The sequence below is a fragment of the Emys orbicularis genome, chromosome 14 (assembly GCF_028017835.1).
Source record: "Emys orbicularis isolate rEmyOrb1 chromosome 14, rEmyOrb1.hap1, whole genome shotgun sequence".
NCBI lineage: Eukaryota > Metazoa > Chordata > Testudines > Emydidae > Emys > Emys orbicularis.
In genome coordinates, this window is record NC_088696.1 from 616,467 (window position 1) to 639,571 (window position 23,105).

General features: G+C 48.0%; 1 protein-coding gene across 2 annotated transcripts in view; it reads right to left on the reverse strand.

The window, feature by feature from the left end:
* Nucleotides 1-23,105, reverse strand: part of PHLPP2 (PH domain and leucine rich repeat protein phosphatase 2) — a 137,924-nt gene that overhangs the window by 95,722 nt on the left and 19,097 nt on the right. For both annotated transcript variants that reach the window (XM_065416592.1, XM_065416591.1), the window contains exon 2: nucleotides 17,849-17,982. In XM_065416592.1, coding sequence (XP_065272664.1) covers nucleotides 17,849-17,982 — 134 coding nt within the window. The remainder of the gene's footprint in view (nucleotides 1-17,848; nucleotides 17,983-23,105) is intronic.

The following is a 23,105-nucleotide window of genomic DNA, read 5'->3' on the forward strand; positions in this document are numbered from 1 at the left end:
AAGCATGTATAACTGAGGCCAGGTCATCATCTCCCAAAATGGGATGGAATCTGCTGCTAGCCAAATAGAGATGGTAGAAAGTGTTACTGGGGGATGATGCTATGTGTCAGTTTAGATCAGGGAGGAATCTAGCAGCACTTTTAAACAGTGGAGTGAACTGCCCAATTGTGGGTGTGTTTCCAAAGGAGACTGCAAAGTCACTGCAAACTCTTCAGAGCATTTTCCTCTATCCACCAGCAGAGCCTCTCTCTTGCTCAGGTTCAACTTCAACCAGCTGTTCTTCATCCATGAACTGATCTCATCCAAGCACTGGGCCACCTTGATGATAGTGGTATAGTTATACGGGGCGAAAGATAAATAGAGCTGTCTCTCTCATGTGCATATTCTGGCACTTGAGACCATGTCATCCTACTAGTTCACCTATTCGCTGCATGTAGAGATTATAAAATCAACAAGACAACGGATCCTTGTGGGACTCCACAAGTGAGGGATATGGTAGAGGTGATGGAGTTTCCATCAGTACTCTTTGGATGAATCCTTCCAGGAACAACAAAGCATTTTAGCACTTTCTACTCAACTCCTGACGCATCTATGGGCGCATGTTTTCGTCCCTTTTGCTCAGACTTAGTAGAACAGTTGGTTTGCCACACAACAAAAAAATGTAGCTCTCTCTAAACCAGAGATTAAAACAGTACAAGACATTAATGCTGAAGAAGTTTCTACTGTGCTTATACAGTGATTATTTGCACATACTTTTCGGATTAAAGGGATGAAGGAACTCTAAGGAATCCGTTTCCTAGAGCCAGATCAGATCTAGTCACTGCCAGAACATCCTAATCTGAGTCACAGAGCAAACTAACGCAGCAGCTGGGCTTCCCATAAACAAATTGGGATCAGATCTAGTCAGAATACATAAATCAGGAATTGCAATTACAGTAAATACTGTGGATTAAAAGAAAAACTAAACTTCAACCAAAAATATATATACCCAACTTTTATCAGACTCATGATTAGGATCTGTAATCCATCCCTCTAGTCCCACTGCTGCATTGTTGATTTTCTAGCAATGAAAAAATTAATACGGACCCAAAGGAAGAAAAAATGAATGAAATCTACTATAATAAAAGTCAAGTATTATTCAAAGAAGAGTTATTACTCTAGTGTTTAATATTATATTGGATATATGTTACACACACCAGCATTGCACTGACATCCCCCTTCCACCCTGCTTGACCTATCCAAAGGCCCACACAGAACTACATCACCTTCATCTACCTTTCCTCATACTATAACATGATCTCAGTGGCCCTGTACTGTCTGCATTTTCGGTCAAGGGCCCCGGGTTACAGTGCACAGGAGATGACTAAGTATACAGCAGCTCAGAACCCCCTTTGGCAAGGGGAATTTACCACCCCACCCTAACATGGAATAGTTGGACTGTAACTAAAGAACCACTGCTCAATACTAGAGGTCTCACAAATATCCTGCTACCAGTGTATAAACTCCCCTTTTGAAGCAAATCAATCAAGAAGCTACCAAAAAACCTCTATCCCTCTCAGACAGGCTTCAAGTCAGTGCATGGTACAGAAACAGCACTTGCTGCTCTTCTGAATGACAATGGAAACACATCCATACTTTTCCTGCTGGATATCTCTGCATCATTTGGTATCACTGACCAAATACGCCTGTCCTACCTCCAAGAGGCTGCAGGAGTTAATAGTATCTCCCTGATATGGCTCAGGTCCTTTCTCTCAAACAATAGGTTTGTTATGGGCAACCGTTCCTCTACTCCATACTCACACTTGTGGAGCCCCACAAGGTTCAATCCTCTCTCCCATATCACTCAATGTCTATGTGAAACTTTTGGGAAGGCTGCCAAGACAACACAGGCCGAAGTGTCAGCAGCATACAACCACCACCAAGCTCTACATCTCCTTTAGGTCAAATGTAAACGGCACTCTCTGTGTCTAAGATGAAATCAGCTCTCAGATGAAGAACAGCTGGCTGAAGCTGAAATCAGGCAAGACGGATGGAAGTGCTTCCCTCTTCCTACCAGCATCACAAGAACTTGACTCCTCTCCAGTATCCCCCAGAATTAACAGCATCTGCCCTCATGTTATCAGCTTTGTCCCCAGTCTGGATATTCTTTTGTCTCCTTAGTGCTACTGGATGCACAAATAGCGTAGCAGCAAAAATAACATAACACACAACATAAAATAAAATAAACACACTTCCATCTGAGGGTTACCTACTAGGATGGGTGCAGATACATGGCCAAGGTGAGCCATGGATTCATGGCCTCCAGGCTTGATTACTTCATTCCTAGATACGAACTTCAAGTACACAATCTGAACACAACCCCAGCTGGTACAACACACAGCAGCACATTGGTTAGCAACCCACATCACTATGGTCCCGACCCTGGAGCTCTGCTTTCATAGAATCATAGAATATCAGGGTTGGAAGAGACCTCAGAAAGTCATCTAGTCCAATCCCCTGCTCAAAGCAGGACCAACACCAACTAAATCATCCCAGCCAGGGCTTTGTCAAGCCGGGCCTTAAAAACCTCTAAGGATGGAGATTCCACCACCTCCCTAGGTAACCCATTCCAGTGCTTCACCACCCTCCTAGTGAAATAGTGTTTCCTAATATCCAACCTAGACCTCCCCCACTGCAACTTGAGACCATTGCTTCTTGTTCTGTCATCTGCCACCACTGAGAACAGCCTAGCTCCATCCTCTTTGGAACCCCCCCCCTTCAGGTAGTTGAAAACTGCTATCAAATCCCCCCTCACTCTTCTCTTCTGCAGACTAAATAACCCCAGTTCCCTCAGCCTCTACTCGTAAGTCACATGCCCCAACCCCTAATCATTTTCATTGCCCTCAGCTGGACTCTCTCCAATTTGTCCACATCCCTTCTGTAGTGGGGGGACCAAAACTGGACATAATACTCCAGGTGTGGCCTCACCAGTGCTGAATAGAGGGGAATAATAAATTCCCTTGATCTGCTAGCAATGCTCCTACTAGTACAGCCCAATATGCCATTGGCCTTCTTGGCAACGAGGGCACATTGCTGACTCATATTCTTGTCCACTGTAACCCCCAGGTCCTTTTCTGCAGAACTGCTGCTTAGCCAGTTGGTCCCCAGCCTGTAGCGGTGCATGGGATTCTTCCTTCCTAAGTGCAGGACTCTGCACTTGTCCTTGTTGAACCTCATCAGATTTTTTTTGGCCCAATCCTCCAATTTTTCTAGGTCACTCTGGACCCTATCCCTACCATCCAGCGTATCTACCTCTCCCCCCAGCTTAGTGTCATCTGCAAACTTGCTGAGGGTGCAATTCATCCCATCATCCAGATCATTAATAAAGATGTTGAACAAAACCAGCCCCAGGACCGACCCCAGGGCACTCCGCTTGATACTGGCTGTCAACTAGACACCAAGCAGTTGATCACTACCCGTTGAGCCCGACAATCTAGCCAGCTTTCTATCCACCTTATAGTCCATTCATCCAATCCATACTTCTTTAACTTGCTGGCAAGAATACCGTGGGAGACCGTATCAAAAGCTTTGCTAAAGTCACGATATATCACATCCACCGCTTTCCCCACATCCACAGAGCCAGTTATCTCATCAGAGAAGGCAATCCGTTTGGTCAGGCATGACTTGCCCTTGGTGAACCCATGTTACCTGTTCCTGATCACCTTCCTCTCCTCGAAGTGCTTCAAAATGGATTCCTTGAGGACCTGCTCCATGATTTTGCCGGGGACTGAAGTGAGGCTGACCGGTCTGTAGTTCCCTGGGTTCTCTTTTTTAAATATGGGCACTATATTTGCCTTTTTCCAATCATCCGGGACGTCCCCCGATCGCCACGAATTTTCAAAGATAATGCCCAATGGCTTTGTAATCACATCAGCCAACTCCCTTAGCAACCTTGGATGCATTAGATCTAGACCCATGGACTTGTGCATGTCCAGCCTTTTCTAAATAGTCCTTAACTTGTTCTTTCACCACTGAGGGCTGCTCACCTCCTCCCCATACTGTGTAGCCTAGTGCAGCAGTCTGGGAGCTGACCGTGTCTGTGAAGACCGAGGCAAAAAAAGCATCGAGTACTTCAGCTTTTTCCACATCATATGTCACTAGGTTGCCTTCCCCATTCAGTAAGGGTCCCACACTTTCCCTGACCACCTTCTTGTTGCTAACATACCTGTAGAAACCCTTCTTGTTACCCTTTACATCCCTTGCTAACTGCAACTCCAATTGTGCCTTGGCCTTCCTGACTACGCCCCTGCATGCTCTAGCAATATTTTTATACTTCTCCCTAGTCATCTGTCCAAATTTCCACTTCTTGTAAGCTTCCTTTTTGAGTTTAAGCTCACCGAAGATTTCACTGTTAAGCCAAGCTGGTCACCTGCCATATTTGCTATTCTTTCTGCACATAGGGATGGTTTGTTCCTGCGCCCTCAATAAGGCTTCTTTAAAATACAGCCAGCGATCCTGGACTCCTTTCCCCCTCATATTAGCCTCCCAGAGGATCCTGCCCATCAGTTCCCTAAGGGAGTCTAAATCTGCTTTTCTGAAGTCCAGGGTCCATATTTTGCTACTCTCCTTTGATCCTGCCCATCAGTTCCCTAAGGGAGTCTAAATCTGCTTTTCTGAAGTCCAGGGTCCATATTTTGCTACTCTCCTTTCTTCCTTTTGTGAAGATCCTGAACTCAACCATCTCATGGTCACTGCTGCCTAGGTTGCCATCCACTTCTACTTCCCCTACCAATTCTTCCCTGTTTGTAAGCAGCAGGTCAAGAGGAGCACGGCCCCTAGTCAGTTCCTCCAGCACTTGTACCAGGAAGTTGTCCCCAACACTCTCCAAAAACTTCCTGGATTGTCTGTGTATTGTTGTATCCAGCACTGACTCCTCTCAAAGGGTTAACCTTCATCTTGCTGGTGAAGTACCAGGTAAGGTTTTATGAAAAAGCTTTTAAAGAAGATTAAAAAATGGCTAAACCCAACATTGAACAAGCACTCCCCAATATAAGGAGTTGCCTGTTACCTGAATGAGAAGTAGGAAAGCTGACAACCTAAAGCTTCCTACTGAAGCCAGGCTCCTAACTTCACCTTGCTGCTTCTAGTAATGCCCATGACTTACTCTTTAGCACAGCCTCTTTTGTAGATTATGAATAATGCCCCAACCAAAGATTTAAAATCTTATTCTTTCAGACAACGCGGAGCCCCCTACAGTGAAAGTACCTGTGATACAACCAACCAAGGAATTTGTCACAATATTTTAATATAAAAAAAGTAAATCTCAAACTCCACCAATCACACCACAGGGCCACCCAAACATCAACTGAGGTTCTATTACTGTGTCACCTAGCCTCCTCAGGGTTATGCAAGCCCGATCACTGCTCACATACTCACTTTCTGGTCTCTTTGGGACTCAAAACTGCAACAAGGAAAGAAAACAGATGAGAAATTCAGAAAAATTATTTACTTCATTGTGCTTTGAAGGTAAACGAATTGTGAGCCATCCATACTTACATATGGAACAGGCCACAGAATACAAAAATGGTACCTCAGTGAATTTGGGGAGGCTGAGCTATTCAGGTTCATATTTTTGGTTCTGGGGTAGATCTAAAGCTTGAAGAGTGGTTTCCAGCTCAGATGAAGTCAAAACCTTGTGAGATTTTGGACCAAGACTACAGACATCTTGTAAGAGCAGCCAGACAGATTTCAGCAGCAGTGAGACCCTCACAATACCTGCTTGGCCTATTGCTAATCAAGATACAAGAACAAACATGGCAGGGGATACTGGAAAGGGCAACATCTTTCCAGAGCTTCTCAACTAAGTCGTTGTAAAATATATATATATATTTTTAACATTGGCAAAATGTATTTGTCCATTACCTCTGTCTCAGAAATGATTGAACTCTTGCTGAAACTTTTAAAAAACAATCAGCCTGAGGAAGATACCCTTAATGGGAAATTTAAGTCAGAGTGGTTAAAGTTATAAGCAACTGAAAGAGAAAATTACTTACTGTACCTGGAGGTTCTTCGAGATGTGTGGTCCCTATCTGGATTCCTAATGCGGGGTGTGCATGTGCGTCATGTGCTGAACTGTTCATAGTAGCGTCCATTGACCCGAACATACATTGACTGCATGGCATGTCCGAGGCTTTAAGAGGCCGTGCGGGTTGATGCCACTTCAGTTTCCTTGTACCAGGAAGCAAATGGAGCCTGGAGCAGAAGGGAAGGAGGGTGGGATTGGAATTCAGATAGGGACCACACATCTCGAAGAACCTCCAGTTACAATAAGTAACCTTCACTTCCTCTTCGAGTGATGGTCCCTATGTGGATTCCAAATGTGGGAGAGTTGCGAGCACTGGTCAGTGTGGAGGCCGGCAAGAGGACTCTCAAGAAGACCAAGTCTATAGTAGTTTGACCGACTGCCGCCTCCATTGCCTTCAAGGGTGCAATGGCGTAGTGACTGGAAAAGGTGTGGATGGAGGACCAAATAGCCGCCCAACATATCTCTTGTCATGGAACATCCACAAGGAAAGCCAACGTGGCAGCATACACCCATGTGGAGTGGGCTGTGACTCCCAGCAGAAGGGAAGCACAAGAGAGTGCATGGCAGATCGCTATGCAATGGGAGATCCATTTGGAGAGGCGTTGGGAAGAAAGGTCGGAATCCCGGCATCCTCCGCAATGGCAATGGAGAGCGGGGTGGGGGGAGACGCTCGGAAGCCGCAGGTACTGTGGAGATTAAAGGCTAACAGCCTGTGGATATCGAGGAAGTGGAACATGTGCTCCATGGGGGAAGCATATACTCTGGTTGAGGTGGAAGGAGGAAGCCACCGTGGGAAGGAACTTGGGGTGAAGACGTAAGGAGACCTTGTCTTTGTGGAAGATGGTAAATGGCGGATCTGCCATTATGGCTGCCAGTTTGCCGATGCACCGTGCGGAGGTGATGGCCACCAAGATTACCACCTTCATGGAAAGAGGGGCAACGGAGCAGATGGCAAGGGGTTCAAAGGCTGGATTGGTGGGGGCAGAGAGGACCAGGTTCAGATTCCAAGAGTGGGTAGGCCTCCGTACAGGAGGGGAAATGCATTGAGAAGGCCGCGGAGGAAGCGGGAGGTCGCGGGGTGGGTGAAGGTGGAGAAGCCATCCACAGGAGGAAGAAAGGCACTGAGCACCACCAGGTGATGCGGATGGAGGAGTGGGCAAGGCCCAATTGGCGGAGATGAAGGAAATAGTTCAGAAGGACAGAGATGGAGATGGAGTCCGGAGAGAGGTGATGGCAGTGTGCCCACGTGGTGAAGTGGTACCACTTAGCTTGATAACAGATACAAGTAGATTGGTGTCTGCTACGAGTGAGCATGTCTCGGATGGGGGCAGAGCAAGCCCAGTCTACATGTGAGCCGCATCCAAGTACCAGGCCGTGAGGTGGAGAGGGCTCAGGCCGGGGTGCCGCAGGTGGCCATGTGCCTGCATTAGGAGAGCTGGGAGAGGAATCGGGTTGAGCAGAGAGGTGGAGAAGATCGGTGTACCAATACTGGCAAAGCCAGAGGGGAGCCAGAAGGATAACAGTTGCTCGGTCCTTCCGCTCTTTGCGCAGGACCTGGGAAAGGAGGGGAATGGATGGGAAGGCATAGTGGAGGTTCAAGGTCCAAGGAATGAGAAGGACGTCGCCCTGTGAGCCTGGGCGCAGGGCTCCTTGGAAACAGAAGAGAGGAAGCTTGTGGTTCTCAGACGTCGCAAAGAGGTCCCAGCATGAACTGCCCCACTGATGAAAGACGGACGAGAGAGTGGTTGCCATGGAAGGACTGGCTGAGTCTGTCCGCCAGAGAGTTGCTGGTGCCCGGGAGGTGCACAGCGTGTAGGGTGATTCCGTGCCAGAGGCAACACTTCCAAAGATGGATTGCCTCCATGCACAGGGAAGGAGACCTGGCCAAGCCCTATTTGTTGATATATACAACTGCTGTCATATTGTCGGACAGCAGTTAAATATGGCGGGAGTAGAGGAAGGGCAGAAAGGCCTGACAGACAAGGCGGACGACCCATAGCTCCAGGACATTGATATGCATTTGTGTAACTCTTGGTGACCAAATACCCTGTGCTGTGCAGCCGTCGAGGTGGCTGCCCCAACCCACGAGTGAGGTGACTGCGGTGAGAGTGATGCTGGGCGTAGGGGACATGAACGAATTGTCTGCTAGAACCACGGCCAGGTTGCACCACCAGGCCAGGGAAGCCAAAATAGTGGATGGAATGACAACTGGTTTGTTCAGACAATCTGACTGTGGATTGTAGACAGAGCTGAGCCAGAGCTAGAGGCAACGCATACGGAGACGGGCCACATGATGCAGGAGGGAGACACACTGACAGATGCGCATTCGCGGGCGGCGTCAGAGCATCACAATAAAAGAAGTGAGGGCAGCAAAGCAGTCTGGGGGAAGAAAGGTGCGGGCTGCAACGGTGTCCAGGTATGCCCTTATAAAGGTAAGCATGCAGGCAGGGATGAGGATCAACTTTTCCTCGTTGATGCAGATCCCCAAGCTGTCGAGGACACATAGGGTCCGGATAGTGGCAAGGAGATGGGGGTGAGAGAGTGCCACAAGGAGCCAGTCGTCCAGATAGGGAAGGTCCTCACGGGTTGTCTGGACCTCTTTAGGGAAACTGCTAGACTGGAGCCAGAAGTTGTGGCGGAGCACCACTCCGGACACCAAAGAGCGTGACGCAGTGTTGGCGGTATCAACAGCAGCTTGGAGAGCTACCTTGGCCACCAGCTTGCCCTGATCCAACAGATGCTGAAAGTCCTGCTGCTTTTCCGGAGGGAGGAAATCCTGAAAGTCCGCCATATTGAAATAGCTTGAAATAGGACAGGAAATCATGCTTGGCAAGGATAGCCTGGTAGCTGGCAATGTGGAATTGCAGACCCACGGACAAATACACCTTGTAGCCTACTAGGTCCAGCTTTTTGGCAGTGCAGTCAGGAGGGGGCGGATTTAAAGTGCTGCTGACGGGTGCGCTCAGTGACCGCGTGGACAACCAGGGAGTTGGGCAGCAAGTGGGTAAAGAGAAAGTCCGTACCCTTAGAGGGCATGAAGTAGTGGCGTTCCACCAGCTTCAGCATAGGGGCGCAGGAGGCTGGCGTATACCAAACAGTCTGGGCTGGCTGCAAAATGGTGTCGTGGATGGGCAAGGTGGTACGGGAAGGTCCCAGAGGCTGGAGAAAGATTAAGCACAGCAGCCATACAGTGGAGCAAGCCCTGGTATTGGACATGGTCATCAGGCGGTGAGAGGGCAGGTGGAATGAGGGCATCATCTGGGGATGAAGAGGCACCCGTGGGAACCACGGGTGCTGATTGTGCCGACGGAGTGGGAGCAACCAGAGGCTCCAATTGGAAGGGATGGATAGCTCAGTGGTTTGAGCATTGGCCTGCTAAACCCAAGGTTGTGAGTTCAATCCTTGAGGGGGCCATTTAGGGAACTGGGGCAAAAATCTGTCTGGGGATTGGTCCTGCTTTGAGCAGGGGGTTGGACTAGATGACCTCCTGAGGTCCCTTCCAACCCTGTGATTCTATGAAGGGAGTAATGTGGATGTGAGATGGCAGGTGATGCAGGCAGTGCATCCCACGATCGTGGTAGGGGTCCCAAATGAGCAGTAGGGTCAGGTGTAGATATCATCAGTGTCCAGGTTGGAGGAGCACTCAGATTCAGAAGAAGGGTCCAGCAGAAGAGGGGATGTTGGTGTCGGTGGAGCCATCGGTGCAAGACGAGGTCCAAGTGGACGGTTGACAAGTAGATGGGGTTTGTCCATCACCAGTGCTAGTGGAGAAGGATGGAGCACAAGGGACTCATCCACTGGAGAGAGGAGTCCCGAAATAGGTGGCGGTCCAGAGTGTGGGGGAGAGCCGACAAAGGGCAGCATGAGCTGAGCCAATGACGTCAGGGGAGATAATCACCCTGGAGTGTGTGGGACTGGGAGGGACAGGCTGGAAGGTCCAGGCAATGGAAGGTCAAGGCCGAGGGTGAAGGAAGCGGCCCAGGTGCCGGAGCAGAAGATGGAGCCAGCAATGCACAACAGCACTTGGATCGGTGGTCCATACGAGGCTTTTTCGGAGCAGGAGTATTCATTCACAGCTACGCACAACTTCTTGCCCAACTTAACATGGCTCATTATCACACTCCCAGAGGCTAGTGCACATTAGGCGGAGGAAGAAGACGACGCGAGAGGACATGTTCTCAGAACTAATGGGCTGCTCCCGAGCCCAGGCAGCACAGCAGAACCAGTGGAGGGAGAATTTGTCCCAAATGCACCGGACACACATGGAACGTGAGGAGAGGTGGCGGCAGGAAGACCAGCAGGCGACTCAAACGCTGCTTGGACTTCTGAGGGAGCAAACGGACACGCTCCGGCGCCTTGTTGATGTTCTGCAGGAACGGAGGCAGGAGGACAGAGCCCCGCTGCAGTCTATCAGTAACCGCCCTCCCCCGCCACCAAGTCCCATACCCCCCTCGCCCAAAGTCCAAAGAAGGAGGGGCGGAAGAGTCCGTGAAAACTCTCACTCCACCCCTGCAGACTGCTCAAGCACCAGAAGGCTGTCATTCCCCAAAATTTGAAAAGTCCTTTCCTGGCCGCCTCACCCAAGCCCCCGTCCAAGTTTCACCCCCCAGTTTCATGTGTGGTTGTTAATAAAAAATACGTTTGTGTTCATTACTGTTTCAGTCAGGCTGTTTTGAGGGACAGTCTGTCTGCAGGGGGGGAAGGGGCTTGGTAATTGGACAGGACAGTCACCTTTAGCAGGCTACAGAGGCGGGGGCAGGTCCAGCAGCAGGGCACATACACAGTGCAGTGACTAGTTACCCTGGTCAGTCTGGGAGGTGGTTTTCATGTTCTGTGGGGGGCGGGGGGGGGGGTTAGTTGCTCTGTGACTTTGTGGCGAGGGAGGGCAGTTACAGATCGTATGCAGCGGTCCTTGTCCTGGATCACAGAGCCACGCAGCAGGGGATCTGTAACCCTCCTCCCCCTGCCATAAAGTCACATAGCCCCCACATACACGCAGTCCCACTCAGGAGGGCTGGCAGGCTCCGTTGAAACAACCAGTCCGCTACTGTGAATCCTGTCATTCCTGGAGTTTAGAAGGATCATTTGCATCAGTACACTACACCCGCTCCCCACCACAGTCTGCGTCCCCGGTTTCAAAGATTCCCGCGAAAACAGTACTAAAGACAACGGTGTTCAATAACAAAAGTAAAACTGATTTTATTTTTTTGGAAGGGGGTGGAGGGGGTCTGTAACTGGAGAGGATAGTCATCCTTAACTGGGTAAAGAAACGGGGGCAGGTTCAGCTTCTCTGTACAGAAACTTAAAAGTCACTGGTTACCCTGCTCACTGTGGAACCTGGCTTTCAAAGCCTCCCGGATGCACAGCGCGTCCCGCTGGGCTCTTCTAATCGCCCGGCTGTCTGGCTGGGCGTAATCAGATGCCAGGCTATTTGCCTCAACCTCCCACCCCGCCATAAAGGTCTCCCCCTTGCTCTCACACAGATTGTGGAGCACACAGCAAGCAGCTATAACAATGGGGATATTGGTTTCGCTGAGATCACAGCGAGTGAGTAAGCTTCTCCATCTCCCCTTGAGACGTCCAAAAGCACACTCCACCACCATTCTGCACTTGCTCAGCCGGTAGTTGAAGAGTTCTTTTTCAGTGTCCAGGGCGCCAGTGTAGGGCTTCATGAGCCAGGGCATTAGCGGGTAGGCTGGGTCCCCGAGGATCACTGTAGGCATCTCCACATCCCCAAGAGTTATTTTGTGGTCCGGGAAGTAAATACCTTCCTGCAGCCGTCTAAACAGACCAGAGTTCCTGAAGACGCGAGCGTCATGAACCTTGCCCGGCCATCCAACGTTGATGTTGGTAAAACGTCCCCTGTGGTCCACCAGTGCTTGCAGCACCATTGAAAAGTAGCCCTTTCGGTTGATGTACTGGCTGGCCTGGTGGTCCGGTCCCAGGATAGGGATGTGAGTTCCATCTATAGCCCCACCGCAGTTTGGGAATCCCATCGCGGCGAAGCCATCTATGATGACCTCCACGTTTCCCAGGGTCACTACCTTTGAGAGCAGTACCTTGACGATTGCGTTGGCTACTTGCATCACAACAACCCCCACGGTAGATTTGCCCACGCCAAAGTGGTTCACGACAGACCGGTAGCTGTCCGGCGTTGCAAGCTTCCAGAGGGCTATGGCCACTCGCTTCTGGACAGTCAGGGCTGCTCGCATCCGGGTGTCATTGCGCTTCAGGGCAGGGGACAGCAACTCACAAAGTTCCATGAAAGTCCCCTTCCGCATGCGAAAGTTTCGCAGCCACTGGGATTCGTCCCAGACCTGCAGCACTATGCGGTCCCACCAGTCCGTGCTTGTTTCCCGTGCCCAGAATCGCCTTTCGACAACATCCACATGACCCATTGTCACCGTGATGTCCTCGGAGCTGGGTCCCGTGCTTTGTGAGAGGTCTGTGCCAGTCTCAGACTTCAGGCCCTCACCGCGGTGGCGTAGCCTCCTCGCCTGGTTTATCTGCATCTGCCTCTGGGAAAGGTGGATGATAACCTGCGAGGCGTTGACAAGTGCCACAACTGCAGCGATGGTCGCAGCGGGATCCATGCTCGCAGTGCTGTGGCGTCCGCGCTGTCACTGACCCGAAAAGTGCGCAAACTGATTTCCCGCCGGCGCTTTCAGGGAGGGAGGGAGGGCGGTAGTGACAGACGGATGATGACAATTACCCAAAAGCACCCTCGACCCTTTTTTTTTTTTTACCCAGAAGGCATTGGCGGCTCGACCCAGAATTCCAATGGGCAGCGGGGACTGCGGGAACTGTGGGATAGCTGCCCACAGTGCACCGCTTCCAATGTCGACGCTTTCCCCGTTAGTGTGGACTCACAAAGTCGAATTACTGTCCTTAGTGTGGACACACAAGTTCGACTTTGCAATATCAATTCCACATATTCGATTTAAGTGAAATCGAAATACCCTCGTAGTGTAGACATACCCTTAGAGAGCTAAGAGCACCGAGGAACAGGGGTTCCAACTCTGGCCATGTGGCGGTAAGACAGAACTGGAGTGGCGTCGACCCACACAGCATCTTAAAGCCTCGGAAGCCCTAAGTGGTCGACACACATGCGGATCAATGGTCACTACTATGATCAGTTCCAGCTCCAGCACATGCACCCCGTGTTTGGAATCATAGAATATCAGGGTTGGAAGAGACCGCAGGAGGTCATCTAGTCCAACCCCCTGCTCAAAGCAGGATCAATCCCCAACTAAATCATCCCAGCCAGGGCTTCATCAAGCCTGACCTTAAAAACCTCTAAGGAAGGAGATTCCACCACCTCCCTAGATAACCCATTCCAGTGCTTCACCACCCTCCTAGTGAAAAAGATTTTCCTAATATCCAATCTAAACTTCCCCCACTGCAACTTGAGACCATTACTCCTTGTTCTGTCATCTGCTACCACTGAGAATAGTCTAGATCCATCCTCTTTGGAATCCCCTTTCAGGTAGTTGAAAGCAGCTATCAAATCCCCCCTCATTCTTCTCTTCTGCAGACTAAATAATCCCAGTTCCCTCGCCTCTCCTCATAAATCATGTGCTCCAGCCCCCTAATCATTTTTGTTGCCCTCCGCTGGATTCTTTCCAAATTTTCCCACATCCTTCTTGTAGTATGGGGCCCAGAACTGAACATAATACTCCAGATGCGGTCTCACCAATGCCGAATAGAGGGGAATGATCACGTCCCTCAATCTGCTAGCAATGCCCCTACTTATACAGCCCAAAATGCCGTTAGCCTTCTTGGCAACAAGGGCACACTGTTGACTCATATCCAGCTTCTCGTCCACTATAATCCCTAGGTTCTTTTCTGCAGAACTGCTGCCTAACCACTCGGTCCCTAGTCTGTAGCAGTGCACGGGATTCTTCCGTCCTAAGTGCAGGACTCTGCACTTGTCCTTGTTGAACCTCATCAGATTTCTTTTGACCCAATACTCTAATTTGTCTAGTTCCCTCTATTCCTACCCTCCAGTGTATCTACCACTCCTCCCAGTTTAGTGTCCTCTGCAAACTTGCTGAGGGTGCAGTCCACGCCATCCTCCAGATCATTAATGAAGATATTGAACAAAACCGGCCCCAGGACCGACCCTTGAGGCACTCTGCTTGATACCGGTTGCCAACTAGACATGGAGCCATTGATCACTACCTGTTGAGCCCGACGATCTAGCCAGCTTTCTATCCACCTTATAGTCCATTCATCCAGCCCATACTTCTTTAACTTGCCGGCAAGAATACTATGGGAGACCGTATCAAAAGCTTTGCTAAAGTCAAGGAATAACACGTCCACTTCTTTCCCCTCATCCACAGAGCCAGTTATCTCATCATAGAAGGCAATTAGGTTAGTCAGGCATGACTTGCCCTTGGTGAATCCATGCTGACTGTTCCTGATCACTTTCCTCTAAGTGCATCAGAATTGATTCCTTGAGGACCTGCTCCATGATTTTTCCAGGGACTGAGGTGAGGCTGAATGGCCTGTAGTTCCCCATATCCTCCTTCTTCCCTTTTTTAAAGATGGGCACTACATTAGCCTTTTTTCCAGTCGTCCAGGACCTCCCCCGATCGCCATGAGTTTTCAAAGATAATGGCCAATGGCTATGCAATCACACCCGCTAACTCCTTTAGAACCCTCGGATGCAGCGCATCCGGCCCCACGGACTTGTGCTCGTCCAGCTTTTCTAAATAGTCCTGAACCACTTCTTTCTCCACAGAGGGGTGGTAACTTCCTTGCCATGCTGTGCTGCCCAGTGCAGCAGTCTGGGAGCTGACCTTGTTCCACATAGGGATCATCACTCCAAGAAGAAACAAACAGTCTTATAGCTAAAGGTAGCACTACCAACACGCAGCCACAGTTTGCACTGATGCATTTTTACCAGTAGGTGGTCCCCAATGGCTGCAATCAAGGCAAATCCCCAGGACAAAAAATGCCTCTCCTTCCTCATGCTGTGTCCATCCCACTGGGCTAAAAGCTTCATTGTTATCTATTACACCATGACATCCGTGACCAGCATGGTGACTCAGCAAGACACTATCTTTCTACTGGCAACTGAGCTGCTGCCAGAGCACAGAAGATTCCCTGACAAACACTTACAGATTCCTATGTTCATCTATCTAGTCTAGGAAGTACCCTGATCGCCATCCCCCCGTGTCTAGTTTAGAGGCAGCCCCCACCTCATGCTCTCTGTATCTATTCTACAGCCAGTCTAGTAAGTTCCCTGCCCCTTAAGGCTCCCAGGTCCCTGTGACCATACCACTAACTAGTCCTACAGGCCCTCATTGTGAGCAAATTCATCATACTAGCATCTCTGTACCTACCTTACTGGCCAGCAGAGAAGGCTCTCTACCAGCAGCTTCCCCCATTCGTGTTCTTACGACCTCTATGGCCTGATGGTTGGACTAAGGGACTTGTTACCAATTGAAAAGGAATTGCCCCAACACCTGAAGGAAACAGGAGAGGGGATAAGGGAAACAACAGTCAAAGGTGTCTAGGGGTGCGGGTGGGGGAGGAAATCAGTAAAATTGATGCAAGTCTACTGTTGTGCCCTCTTAGAGGTATTGCCCTACATGAGTGAAGTGACTCCACCAAAACTGTTCTCAGCAATGTTTCCTCTGACTTTTCTTGACCCAAATCCAGGGCCTGTACTCAATCCTCATCCTCTGACTTTTCTTCTGGTTGCCATTCTCAACCATACACTACTTGAAATCTTGCCGTCTTCACTTTTGTGACTGTCTTCGCACGATTCTCCGACCTCTCAGATCACTCCTTCAGCATACTTTAATTGATCCTCTTCTGTCACTTTCTACATGGTCCTCCGAAGTTCTATCCTCAGTCCTCTCCTCTTTTTCCTTTATGATCTCTTCATGGGTGATTTTACCCAGCTACACAGTTTCAACTACCATCTTTTGCCAAAGACTCTGAGATACCTCTCCACTCCTGACTGTCTGCCTCCACCCACTGCCACATCTCTGCCTGTATGTCATCTCCTCCTGAATGTTAAACTGCCAGGTCATGTTTAACATACTCAAAAACTAATTCCTGATATTTCCTCCCAAGCCCTCTCCACTCTGTCACTAATGATATCTTTCTCAATCACTTTCTCTGACTCCTCCCTCTTTCACCTCACAAATTCAGACTGTCTAAATCATACTATTACTTCCTAGATTACATTATGATCCATCCTCTTCTTTCTGTCCAGACAGCATAAACCCATTGGCCAGACCCTCACTATCTCCTGTCTTGAACATTGTTCCTTCCTGTGGTATTGGTAAGGTGGCGGGTCCCAGGCCCAAAGGGTTAAATTAATTACCCTTGTTTTCCTTTTTCAATATAAAACAGTTAAGTGTGGTCCACTACAGAGTGACTATCATGAAACATTTTAAACTTTCCCTGAAACACATCAAGAGGAGAAGCAGTTAATGCATTAGAAAATCAAGTAACCCTTTAATTTTAACAGTTTCCCTCATTCTCTTCTTCTTCTGCACCTACCATCTCCTAATGCTTCACCCCTCCGTCTTCCTGTTCAACCAGTCAAGCCAGTCTCTTCTGCCTATTTGGCAGCTTCTAACATGAAACAGTGCAACACTGTTGCCAAAAAAGCAAACATCATTCTGGGATGTATTAGCAGGACGTAAGCAAGACATGAGAAGTAATTCTTCCGCTCTACTCCGCGTTGATTAGGCCTCAACTGGAGTATTGTGTCCAGTTCTGGGCGTCACATTTCAGGAAAAATGTGGACAAATTGGAGAAAATCTAGAGAAGAGCAACAAAAATTATTAAAGGTCTCGAAAACATGACCTATGAGGGAAAATTGAAAAAATTGGGTTTGTTTAGTCTGGAAAAGAGAAGACGGGGGACATGATAACAGTTTTCAATTACATAAAAGGTTGTTACAAGGAGGAGGGAGAAAAATTGTTCTTCTTAACCTATGAGGATAGGACAAGAAGCAATGAGCTTAAATTACAGCAAGGGAGGTTTAGGTTGGACATTAGGAAAAACTTCCTAACTCTCAGGGTGGCTAAGCACTGGAATAAATTGCCTAGGGAGGTTGTGGAATCTCATAGACTCATAGACTTTAAGGTCAGAAGGGACCATTATGATCATCTAGTCTGACCTCCCGCAGGAAGAATCTCTGTCACTGGAGATTTTTAAGCACAGGTTAGACAAACACCCATCAGGGATGGTCTAGATAATACTTAGTCCTGCCATGAGTGCAGGGGACTGGACTAGATGACCTTTCAAAGTCCCTTCCAGTCCTATGATTCTATGAACACTACTATGTCTTCTTCCATGCTAACCTTTATGGCATGCAACACCTTCCCCAAATGATCCATAAGGCCATCATATCCATTCCTCCAAAACTCTCGAGACTCACCTCTCTGAGTCACTTATATCAGCTGACTAATGAAGACTTAGGGGTCAGACAGGGTTACCTGGCACTTTGCACTTTTTAAAATTATAAATAAGTATTTTACTGCATCTCTTCAGGGCAGGAATTGCATATTCAAATGTTTAACGCTTTGTGCAGTGGAGCTTTGTGGTAATACAAATATTAAAAATAAAGATATAAGCCAAAACATCACTCCCTAGGAGTCTGTTTCATCCCACAACCATGTAACAAATGCTCTCTTGAGAGAACAAAAGATCTGATTTGTAAAATGTTTCTCTTAGTAACCTTGGCAGCTTATTTCTAAAAGCAGTATCCAGTGATACATGTTAGGTGTCTGATGTGATCTGTTATATGCAAATTCTTACCATTGTAAAAGCGAATCATGCAGCTGAGGTCAGAGTTTGCTGCCTCTTCCTGTATTCTCACAAGATCCTCAAAGCCGAGCCCAGCCAAGTACTCGTACACAATCTGAAGGGGTTTCTCTGTGGGCTCCAGCCTCCTAGTAACACAATCCACAAGAAGAAATGAGTTTAGTATGGACATGAAAGAATGAACTTTTTTTTTTATGACAGTTACAGTGCAAAAAGAGCAACGACTTGGTCTTTCTGCTTCTCTGAAGATATCATCTGACAAGGACTCATTCCAGGGGCCTGTGATCCCTAGTTTGAGAAAGATGAACACTTCAAGTACTAAACCTGTTGATCACGAAGGACAGGAGGTCACACAAGACACACCCTGGTGATCATGCACCACCCAGGATTCTAATGATTGCAAATTCATATCTTTCAGACAGTTTCTGGCTGAGCAGAAAGCAGAGATACCATGGAAAAAAAAGAGCAGCATGTCACAAATCAAAAAGGATTTAAAACTTATGCTTCAAAAAGACTATGTACAAAAATGAAAGAAACCCCATTTCAAGAAAGTTCCCTTCCAAATACAGCTGGCAGGAGAGCACGAGAGAGAATCCTGTGAGAAGGTTTCTTCAGAGAATTAGAGTGACAAGATAAGTCATTCCCCCTTCTTGAACGATCCCACATCCATGCAGAATTCTCACTCCTAGAGAGCAGAGAGCTTGAGGGATGTTCCCAAAGAAAAAACATCCCATAACTACAACAGGCACCAGGAACTACGCTAGGACTAAGAATTTGAATAAAGAGAAAAGGGGGGGGGGGGGGCGCGCAAGGTGTCTCTAAAACGACAAGCTTCGTGGATTTTAAGGCCAGAAGGGATCATTATGATCATTTAGTCTCACCTCGTACATAACACAGACTAGAGAATTTCACATGGTAATTTCTGCAACAAGCCCATAACTTCTGGTTGAGCTAGAGCATCTCTTTCAGAAAGAGACCAATCATGATCTAAAGACTGCAAATGATGAAGAATCCATCACATCCCTAGATAAGCTGTTGAAATGATTAATCATCTTAACTTTTAAAAATTCTCATTTCTAATCTGAATTTATCTAGCTTTAACTTCCACCCTTTGGATCCTGTTGTGACTTAGCCCTGGTCTACACTATGAGTTTAGGTCGAATTTAGCAGCGTTAGATCGATTTAACCCTGCACCCGTCCACACGACGAAGCCATTTTTGTCGACTTAAAGGGCTCTTAAAATCGATTTCTGTACTCCTCCCCGATGATGACTTAGCGCTGAAATCAACCTTGCTGGGTCGAATTTGGGGTAGTGTGGACACAATTCGACGGTATTGGCCTCTGGGAGCTATCCCAGAGTGCTCCATTGTGACCGCTCTGGACAGCACTCTCAACTCAGATGCACTGGCCAAGTAGACAGGAAAAGCCCCGCGAACTTTTGAATTTCATTTCCTGTTTGGCCAGCGTGGCGAGCTGAGAGGTGACCGTGCAGATCTCATCAGCAGAGGTGACCATGGAGTCCCAGAATCGCAAAAGAGCTCCAGCATGGACCGAATGGGAGGTATTGGATCTGATTGCTGTATGGGGAGAGGAAACCGTACTATCAGAACTCCACTCCACCCCAGAGGACTGCCCAAGCAACAGAAAGCTGGCATTCAATAAGTTTTGAAGTGCAGTGTGGCCTTGTCCTTCCCTCCTCCACCACGTCACCCGGTGCTTCCTTCTTCCCCCACCCCTCCCGGGCTAGCTTGGCAGTTATCCCCCCATTTGTGTGACGAATTAATAAAGAATGCATGAATTTGAAACAACAATGACTTTATTGCCTCTGCAAGTAGTGATCAAAGGGGGCAAGGGGAGGGCGGTTGGCTTACAGGGAAGCAGAGTGAACCAAGGGGGCGGGTTTTCATCAAGGAGAAACAAACAGAACTTTCACACCGTAGCCTGGCCAGTCATGAAACTGGTTTTCAAAGCTTCTCTGATGCGCAGCGCGCCCTGCTGTGCTCTTCTAACCGCCCTGGTGTCTGGCTGCACGTAATCAGCGGCCAGGCAATTTGCCTGAACCTCCCACCCCGCCATAAACGTCTCCCCCTTACTCTCTCAGATATTGTGGAGCACACAGCAAGCGGTAATAACGATGGGAATATTGGTTTCACTGAGGTCTAACCGAGTCAGTAAACTGCGCCAGCGCGCTTTTAAATGTCCAAATGCACATTCTACCACCATTCTGCACTTGCTCAGCCTATAGTTGAACTGCTCCTTACTACTGTCCAGGCTTCATGAGCCATGAGAGCAAGGGGTAGGCTGGGGTAGGTGCGACCGCACGGTGCTGCCGGCTGGGAGAGCAGCCTGAGGTAGAAGCCTCCAGCTCACATGATATTCCAGGCCGGACTGAATCTCCATGAGATGAAACTTAAAGAAGAGAATGACCTGGAGTCATTCCCATTTATGTCCAGGCGCCCCGACCGACCTCACTGAGGTCTGCCAGGAGCATCCATGTCTGCCCGGTCGGCCAGGAGCACCCAGGAGACGACGACGACAGCTAGCAGTCATACTGCACCGTGTGCTGCCACGAAGGCAAGGAGCTGCTGCTGTGTAGCAATGCAGTACTGCGTCTGCCAGCAGCACCCAGGAGACGTACGGTGACCGTAAGCTGAGCGGGCTCCATGCTTGCCGTGGTATGTTGTCTGCACAGGTAACCCAGGAAAAAAGGCGAGAAACAATTGTTTGCCATTGCTTTCACGGAGGGAGGGAGGGGGGCCTGATGACATGTACCCAAAACCACCTGTGACAATTTTTTTACCCCATCAGGCATTGGGAGCTCAACCCAGAATTCCAATGGGCGGCGGAGACTCTGGGAACTGTGGGATAGCTACCCACAGTGCAACGCTCCGAAAGTCGACGCTAGCCTCGGTACTGTGGACACACTCCGCCGACTTCATGCGCTTAGTGGGGGGACACACGATCGACTGTATAAAATCGATTTCTAAAAAATCGACTTCTATAAAATCGACCTAATTTTGTAGTGTAGACATACCCTTTGTCGGCCAACTTAAACAGCCATCTACTATAAGAAATCTTCTCCCTATGTATGTATTTAAAGACCACGCTTAAGTGGACTCAAATCTTTTTTCTTAAAATGAACAAATTAAGCTTCTTTAGTCTTTCAATGTAAAATGGGTTTACCAGACCTCAAATCATTCTTATACCACTTTTCTGAAGCCTTTCCAATTACTCAACATCCTTGTTGAAGTGTGAACACCAGAAGAGGACAGTATGTTCCAGGAATAGTCTCACCAATGCTATATAGCAAGGTAATACCGCTTCCTTACTTCTACTCAACATTTCCCTGCTTAGCTAACACAATGCACTATGAGCTCATGTTGAGTTGGTTTTCCACTAGGACTCTAAGGGTACGTCCAGACGATATATCGTTAAGACGCGATATATCGATCCCCGAACGCGCTCCCCGTCGACTCCGGAACTCCACCTGAGCGAGCGGTGGTAGCGGAGTCGACGGGGGAGCCGCGGCCATCGATCCTGCGCCGTGAGGACGGGAAGTAAGTCGGAATAAGATATGTCAACTTCAGCTACGGTATTCCCGTAGCTGAAGTTGCGTTTCTGACATCGACACCCCCCCCCCCAGTGTAGACCAGGCTAAGGCTTTGTCTTCACTACCCGCCGATCCGGCGGGTAGCAATCGGTTTATCGGGGATCGGCTTACCGCGTCTAGTGAAGACGCGGTAAAATCGATCCCTGATCGCTCTGCCGTCGACTCCGGAAATCCACCTCGGCAGGAGGCGGCAGCGGAGTCGGCGGCAGCGCGGCAGCGGTCGACTTTCCCGCGTCCTCACCGCTAGGTAAGCCGACCTAAAATACGCAACTTCAGCTACGGTATTCACGTAGCTGAAGTTGCGTATCTTAGGTCGGACCCCCGCTGTAGTGTAGACCTAGCCTAAGTCCTTTTCTGAGTTACTCCTTTCCAAATTCCACAGTTCTCCATTTTATAAGCTGGACCTACATTCTTGGTTCCTAGATGTATGACATTGTATTTAAGTATATTAAAACTTGTTATACAAATAAACCCCATTTACCAAGCAATCCTGAGAGCACTGTATGGCTGACCTATCCTTATTTACCATCCACCAACTTTTGGTGTCATCTGCAAATTTTACCAGCAATGATTTTACATTTACTTCCAGATCATTGATAAAGATATTGAATAGAATTGGGTCACAATCATTACATCCCTGTGGGACCCCACTAAGAAATCCCCCATTGTAAAATGGGACAGCCACTCAATTACTTTTCAAGATCTAGCATTTAGCCAGTTTTTGATCCATTTAATATGTTACATTTTGTATAGCAGTAACTATTCATAATGTTATATAGTACAATGCCTTACCAAAGTATGTTATATTGACAAAAGAAATGTGATAACTTTTAATCTCATCAAAAAACATGATCAAGTTTGTTTGACGAGACTTATTTTCCATAAAACCATGATAACTGGCATTAATTGTACTGCAATCATTTAACATATGTGGGAATATAAAGTATTTCATTATTGCTGTAAATTGAATGTGTCATCCAGCTTTGTCCCAAATACAGAACAAACATTTAACACATCTTTTCTGCAACATTAACAATTTTAGTGTCCCTGTCTATTAATAGATACCTCTGCTATAATTTCTTATGTTCCTGATATAGATTCACAGATTCTAGGGCTGGAAGGGCCTCGAGAGGTCATTGAGTCCAGTCCCCTGCCCTCATGGCAGGACCAAATACTGTCTAGACCATCCCTGATAGACATTTATCTAACCTACTCTTAAATATCTCCAGAGATGGAGATTCCACAACCTCCCTAGGCCAGTGTTTCCCAAACTGTGTTCCGCGGAACACTGGTGTTCCGCACAATGTGAATAGGTGTTCCGTGAAAGAATCATAATTTTAAAAAAGGGTCTTTAAATTTTTTTTTAATTTTAAATTTGGCATATTTGAAGTGTAGTTTACAACTCTTTTTGAATGACTATAATTTAACATAAAACTCTTTTTCCGGTTATTGATAGATCTCATATTGAATATCATGGCGTAAAGAGAACGTGGCATGCATGTTGACATCTACCCCTTTCGAGCACGTTTCAGTTAGTGACGTCGTATCCCTTCCGCTCGAGGCTGCGCAAACTGCAGCGGTATGCACACACCATTCTCTTTACGCCATGTTGAATATAACATATTCACTCAACACATTCAA